Source organism: Daldinia caldariorum (genome assembly GCF_022478825.1).
Source record: "Daldinia caldariorum strain CBS 122874 unplaced genomic scaffold F4812scaffold_12, whole genome shotgun sequence".
Taxonomy (NCBI): Eukaryota; Fungi; Ascomycota; class Sordariomycetes; order Xylariales; family Hypoxylaceae; genus Daldinia; species Daldinia caldariorum.
The window spans coordinates 115,303-122,886 of record NW_025953048.1 but is presented as its reverse complement, the minus strand read 5'-3'; the positions used below and the strand labels follow the sequence as shown (position 1 = coordinate 122,886).

The window sequence follows — 7,584 nt, the reverse complement described above, 5'->3', positions numbered from 1 at the left end:
GAGTTGACGTCGTAGAGAAGCTATACAACTCTAAACTCAGAGATAGGCTGTTCAAAGCTCCGAGGTGGAAGTCGATCTCGCTGGGCTTAAAGGGGGGAGAGAAAAGTGCAGGTGTTGATAGCATCATAGATCGACCCCTGAGAAACCATAGGTTCGCCTCAGCTAAGAGACGAAGGGGATTTTGGGCGCTGATAATCGAGCCATCGCGGCCTGTAGATCGTCATGGTAAGTTGAACGTAAGAGGCGCGCATATATATGTGCTCATGGAAACACTACTGCACAGACGGGTTATCGTAGCCATTTCAAGGCCTAGTAAGGGTCACCATGATTGGTGATTGTCCACAGTGCCTGAAGAACAGACCGTGCCGCTATGTAAACTGGACAATCGTGCAGCGTTCTAGAGCCATGTATTGAACTGGGACGGAGGGAAAGCACCGCAATACTAAGCTGTGTATCAGTAGTCTTGGGTGGTACATGCTCGATGGTTTGGGTAGATCGATCCCACAACTCCCTATTTCCTGAATCTTAGCAAGCTCGATAAACGATAGCATGCTTAGTGAATGAGAGGTTGGCCACTGTCCAATGGGAATCATGCCCAAAGCCCTAAAGGGCACACACTCCGTTCAGGTCCTGTAAACTGCTCGAGGCCTAGAACTATGCATCTAGATAAATACTATGCATACAGTGTCCATAGGCGCCTAGTCTCGCTGTTCTAGTTACTCTTCGCTTTAGGAGTTGAAGACCCAGGCAGCGGCTTCTATGACTAAGAGAAACCTGCTTGCGCCGAGGATAGCATCGGCGTAAAGGATATTGTAGAACCGGCATACCCGATAAGTTGTTCCGCCACGGCGAGGAAATTGTGGGTGGCTCCGGAAGGGCAGACGCCGAAGCGGTAATGATAACTTGGAAGAACCTGGGCCCTTTCCGCACTTCCGTCACCTCACGACAACGGCGAAACGCACGATATCACAAGCCCTATGGCCTTCCGACGACGGCGAGGATCTAGAGCGTAAGCCATGTGACGCAATAAGCCACCGCCGACAAAAATAGCATTGGACAATTGCAATTGCAATTGCAGATTGGATTAACGGCGTGGCGAGTTGTGGCAAGTCGTTCGAGTGTAACGTCTCATAGGGCTGCATAACCCCTCCTCTTATACCTCGATGATCTAATGATCTTTGTCATGATGCTGTGACATAATGGGACGACAACACACCTAAGTAACATGAATGGAGTGGCGCCGCGGGCTGAGCTGAATCGTGCCTTTGTTCTGAGCAGTAGGTACCTAACATTACGTAGTAAAAATGCGAGAATAAAATAAAAGGCACCTAGTCTAAGAATAGATAGCCTCGTAGCAAAACCTCGTATAACGCGGCTGACCCCCTGAGCGCAGCATATAATTGGTCATTAGGCTTAGGATAGTTCTGTTATGAACAATGCTGATAATGCCGGCGTCCAGCCTAATCAGGGTCCGGCCGATTAGTCTGGCTCAGCCTCCCAAAACTGGTAGATCGAATGCTGTCAAGAACGTGACGAGGGTAGTCAGGGTCGTTGTAAAACTTGCCGGGGGCACGAGACCTTGCAATAGTTAACTCATCCAACGAATCCAACGCGTTCGGGACAACTTAGCCGACCTGCCTAAGCGATAGGATGCCCAGTCCGTTCAAGGGTAGGAAGAGTAAGCAAAGTCCCAAGACTGACTTGGTTGTCTGAGACATAATGCGGCTCGTCCCGACTCGAATGACGAGGTTGTTTTCTACGTAGGGTTAAAACTGAATGCTAAGCGAATGCGAGTCTAAGGGGACCGAGTTCTTGTTGGGGATGCCTCGTGACTAGGTACCTATTCTAGCATCTGCTCGGATCAGATTGTAACGTTCCGCCGAAATATTGGATGCACAGACATGCTACTGGCTTCCACACATATTAGTCCCATATTGATTAGTAGTAAAAAATCACAAAACACCAAATAACGGCAAAATTCAATATTCAAAAAAGGATTGAGAATACAAAAATGATATTGGTATTAGAAGCACCGCGTTTCCTTGTATTACAATTAATATTAGTTATCCGCGAGTGGGCGAAACCATGTCGCCGTCTGCGAGCATCCAAGCCAGATCCGACGATCGGCTTGTTGCTGCCGGTATTAACCCTCATGTCTTCCAAGCCATGGAGCAGCAAGCGATGACTATATGCTCCCGTTTCGAACCTCCAGTTCGCACATCCCTCCTCCTCTGATAGTGATTTCGCTTCAGAATCAGTCCAATTAAGACAACGCCATTAACTCCAATTATTCCCTTTTTTCGCAACAGCTCCATGGCCTCCGTTGCTACTATGCCGCTCTTAGATCTTCAGCCTCCACTGTTATCCCAACATGTGATCTTCTCTATTCCAAAAAATCATATTCCAAAAATAAAAAAATAAAAATAACAAAAAACAAATAACGCCGTCCCAATGCATGTGATGACCGCCCGTGAGGTCGTCGGATTTTTATTCCCGGATGAAGTGTTGTAAACAGTCGCTATGCAATTTGGTTGAGGGTGATGATGGGTAGGGAGGAGGGGTATCCTGTTGATTAAAAACAATGCATTTTCCGAAAGGAGCGGCTGAGATTCTATTACTGTTGTATAGAAATCGTCGTGAGTCGTAAGGAACGTAAATGGTCGGTCTATATAATGCGATATCTTGCGAAAGGAGCGTCTAATTTTGGGTATCTTCGATGGTATCATAAGGAGCGTCGTAAGCTTGTTCATTATGCAATATGTATTATGCGTTTCGTGTAACATAAGGACCGTGGGTATCATTGTGTCGATATAGACTTGTGTATGTGTGGTGTGTGTCTTTGAATCCAGTCAAAGGAGTGTGGTGTACAATTGCGTCTGTGGTAAAGTCGGAAAAAAGATATTAAAGTTTAGTTCGGGGAGGAATCGGGCGTCGGGCATTGCGCGTAGTCGTGAAGAAGATGGATCTGATCACTCCTCGCGTTCTCTCTTGAATGGTATCGGGGCGGATGATACCGAGGAATTTTGCCGGTGGTGATGATGTGGGAACATTTGAGGCGTCATGAAGCTAGGTGATGGCGCCGAGAGAGAAAGAGGAGTAGTCGATTCCGTAGGAAATCCGTGCCATTGATCGGGTTTGAGAAATGGTGAAGGTGCATAGTCCTGCTGCTGCATTGGAACCTCAAACGGGAGGTAATTTGAAGACGAAGATGGTGGATGCTGAGCATTGGTGTTCCTGAGCGGTATGGTCAATCATTTTTATCCTCTTCCACGTCAAAACGGAGAGCCAATGTGGGACTTCAGAGCCTAGATCCACACGGTCTGGATTGGAGAGACGAACCCGACACCAAAGTTGCTGGGCCCTGCAGAGCCAAGAGGCGGATAGGCCGTCATGCCAGAATCCCACGAGCCAAATTCATCGTGGTCACTATATGCGATGGAACCCTCTCCGAATGTGGAAGACACCGGGCTGTAGCCTCCGTACGAAGGCGACGGAATGCTGAGGTACTGCTGGCTCGGAAACGGCGAAGAGATGACCAAAGGACTAACCGCGTTGCCGGACTCCTGCTCAGGACCCATCACGGAAAGATCCTCAGTGCTCCAGCTGAATGCTGGGTTGTCCCCATACGGCAGATACGAAGTCGTCGAAGGAGGAGTACCTTGCATCACGTTCTCGCTCATGTAGAAGTTGGGAGGGTCGAATTGAGGGAATGACGGCGTACGAACCGGTTGGACCCAACCCATGCGAGATCGGAATTCATTGACGGTGTCGATGGGGAATTCCATGAGCGTGAGCGGCGTCTGCGAATCTCCATCGAGGCTCCCCGAAACGTTGATCGAAAGTAGTCGTCGGGCAATTTCCTCTACCGGTCCAATGGCAAGACTACCGAAGTATGCGGCACCAATCTCGGGGAAGAGGCGTTCCATCATGATCGCAGCAGTGTAGTAGTGCGCGACAACGACCAAAGCACTTGGAGATGTGCCATTCTGCTTGAAGCACATCACGGGAAGCCAAAATAGCCAGGTTCGGAGAGGTCGGAGACGATCGAACTGATCCTCAATCGACTGGATCGGGCTGACCTTGCGAGCGCCTTTAAGGAAGCAGACTAGCTGGGTCGCTAATTGAGGATCCTCCTTGTTTTGCTTGAGATGAGCTTCGACCTTGGTGATCTGATTGATAGTACGCTGGAAAGCATCAAGATCCTCCTTCCGTGGTTGATGAGGCTTGTGATCCGGAGTCGGAGACGGGGGCGCAGTAGGGAACGTGCTGCTTTCAGCGATGAACTCTCCAAATTGGGACTCGTGCTTCCAGGGCTCCATTGCATCGATGACCTTTTAAATGCTGCTGTCAGTACGACTAATCTAGGTTGAGCGACAGGTTTGTGACTTACGGACGAGGTCCCTTGCATCAACTGGGTCCAGCTTCGCCTATTATTTCTCGAGGTTAGCCTTTGCTTGTCGGATACATGCATTTTATTGCCTACCAATCTGTCGCCTGCCACGAGAGCACGAGAGAGGCAGCTAGAACGGCGTCTGAATTTTCACGTGAGAACGATCCAATGGCTTCCTGCAATCCTTTAAAGGCGACTCCACGGTGCTCGTAAGCCATGCTTCCCACATGAGGACAGTTTGTCAAGAAAGCGATGTGCTCGGCCGAAAAAGCGAGCAGAGCATGCATAACGTAGCCGTGGGTAGCACCGATTTTAATGATCCTTGGCGGCACAAGTTAGCGCGACAATCTTGAAATCTGGAGCGGAGACATACGTTGGAATCTGACGGGTCCAGAGGGTAAACCCGTTGGCATCCATGGCACTCATCTCATTGCAGATGGCAGCAACGTGGAAAATCAGCCTTAGATCCTCAACCGAATAGTACTGAGGTGCCGGCGCTGGGTAGATGTTAAGGCTCGGGAACGGGAAGATTCCAGTTCGCTGCCACTGCTCGACGGCGGCCTCGATCTCAGGGGTCCACATCAGATCGGGCTTATCGGGAGTGGCTGCCCTTTCATCAGGAACAGGCACATCGTTGTACGGGCATCGGACCTTGTGCTTGGTGCAGTTACGGCTGCTCAGGGGTTAGCAAGCTGCATGTGTTTCTAGAGAAGGATTATACCGACCATTGGGGAAAGTTCTCATCACATCGGATATGCCGACGTTTGCTACAAACTAGTTAGTTTCCCGTCTGATTATGACTGCTACAAGTCAAACGAGCATACCAATTATCGCAGCCCTTGCGCGACTTAGTGTGACTGGAAGACAACAATCAGTACACCGAACGTTTAAAAAAAAAAAAAGATTAGTTTGCTCGGGGGAACAAACCTGCGTCGCGGGGGACCACCACCTGGGCCAGCCATTGTAAAAGCTGTATTACAATAATTAAGTAGAACGAAAGAACTAAGACACTAGGTCAGTACCAACACCGATGTCTCGGTGTCCGGCAGGCGGCTCCGAAGAGTGTAGTCCAAGCCGGTCAAGGGAATAGTAACATACGTGAATCAAGGCACAAGATAGCTTCGTGCCGAAAGCGAGCGAATGAGTTTGGGATTGGCGTTAGTCAACTAGACCTTCCTGGACCTTCCTGGACGATCGGCGGAGGTAGATATAGATTATATGCCTCCTCTTTTTGGACGGATATGATTAAGGCGAGGGTAACAGTTACGCCTATATCACGACATAGACCAAGTGTGCTGCGTTTGTCTTAAAACCTCTCGAGGATCTCTAAGGTTTCTCGGTGTTCGTGGGGATCTACACAGGGTGCGCACATACACACAAGACAGATGCGGGACGTCGTTGATAAGCCTGGTAATTTGATGGTCTTTGCTGGTCGTTTCCTTCCAGGTGTTTTAAGCGATTGAATATATTCTCGAGACTCGGAGTACTTGGTCAAGCGGAACGGGGTGAGCGGTGTCAAGTGATTTCTTTTTTTAATCAGCGGCTTTATGGCGTTGAGATGGGTTGAGATGATGACTTGAGATGACACAGCGAGACGAGGTCGAGTTCACGATTTGACGGTGGGATCCTTCGAGTACAAATCTCCAAACACACAAAAAAAGGAAAAAGCGAATGACAGGAGCCAACGAGGACTTCCTAAGGGGGAGGTAGGATAAAGCGAGTGTGTGGTTGAGATTAGAGCAAAGCTCACGTTTAAATTCGGTGATGATATGAGAAACTAACAAAATGGAGAAAATCAACGGGGGACTGGAGGGTTGTTAAATAACTAAACTACCCGAACAGCGACGTTAGGCGCAGCATTTTGGTGGGCTTGGTGAACTTAGGTGGATGTACACCGTGCCCGGCACCAGCTTGGGACTGTTTCACTTTCCGGAAGAGGAAAATACGGTACATCGTGTACATCCACGGCGGACTTTCTATGGCGCTTGTAATGGTGGGGGCAATGAGAGGTTGGGTGCTAATGGGACATACTTGTCGCCTAAATTGTTCAAGTCGTCCAAGTACCTCTCTACAGTACGGAACACCTTACTTAGCAGAGTTACTGTGGGGGAGCAAAAGGTACACAGACATAGGTGCCTGGGCCTACCTAAACTAACCAAACCTACAGGGGGAACCAAGTCGGTACTTCTGCCCACCGTCTAGTAGCCTGTAGGAGGTAGGTTAGGTCTTATCCAGGCAGGCGTATTGTATTGTACCTATTGTACAATAACCCCTTAGCGCATGTAGGTAGGTACGCATCGCATAGTGTAATAGTATTTCTTACATGATGTACCCACGATACCTACATGTCATAGTACCTATTTCCTCGGGCATAGCCTACTTGGAGCTTTGAGCGTAATAATATGAAGAAAGGGAAAACAAAAAATAAATAAAAATTAATTTGCAGCAACTGCATCAATCGAGTTATGCTACCGCAATGCTACCGCAATGCTACTATACATTACTAAATGATACTATGTATGTTGCTGGCACCGAGGAGCCCGACATCTCGGGCGCTCGGTGGTTGGATCTTGTCCTTCCAATCTGCTGTGCACACTAACAGAGGGCAGTGCGGCAGCGCAATAGGTTTTTTTTTTTTTTTTTTTGCATGATGAAGCGAAAAGGGTGGTTTGGGTATTAATAAAAAAAAAAGTCAAGCTCCCAAAAGCGACCTTCGCCTCGCAGCTAGCTCCCTCGGTATTCTTCACAAGATAGGATAGGATACAACGACAGCGTGCTACAGTAAACGTATTCCTTATACACTGTACACAATGTTATTCCACTGCAGAGAACAGACTGCTCAGACTGCTATTACCTACTAGTACCGGGGCTGGCACGGACGTGTATTGTGATGCGAATCATCGTCAAGAGGGAGTGGGAGTGGGTTGAGGAGTTAACTGGGTGTAAGAGGTGGTATCGTCCGCTAAGCTCTCTCTCACCGTTCCATGATCTCAGTCTGATCCCTGCCAAGGGGACATCTACGTACAGACGTGTGTACACAAGTAGCATGTGTCTCTAAACCTTTCTTGGCTTAGAGACGACGGAGGCGAAGCCAACTGCTCGGCCCTATCGGACAGGATCCTCCAGCTCACTGGGTAGTGGTCAAAGTCAGCAGCTGCATCGGCCATGTCTTGTCGCGCTATCGCAGGACATAT

General features: G+C 48.8%; 1 protein-coding gene across 1 annotated transcript; it reads right to left on the bottom strand.

Annotated features, from left to right (window-relative positions):
- Positions 1–2,990: 2,990 nt before the first annotated feature.
- Positions 2,991–5,685, bottom strand: F4812DRAFT_75121 (uncharacterized protein). The gene is made up of 9 exons (XM_047939382.1): positions 5,489–5,685; positions 5,318–5,392; positions 5,215–5,247; positions 5,116–5,157; positions 4,764–5,063; positions 4,484–4,711; positions 4,391–4,421; positions 3,371–4,331; positions 2,991–3,305 (listed from the first exon to the last, which is right to left on the bottom strand). Exons 2-9 carry the CDS (start codon positions 5,350–5,352, stop codon positions 3,181–3,183), a joined length of 1,755 nt encoding a protein of 584 aa, XP_047788630.1. The 5' UTR covers positions 5,353–5,392; positions 5,489–5,685; the 3' UTR covers positions 2,991–3,180.
- Between the last annotated feature and the right edge of the window lie 1,899 nt (positions 5,686–7,584).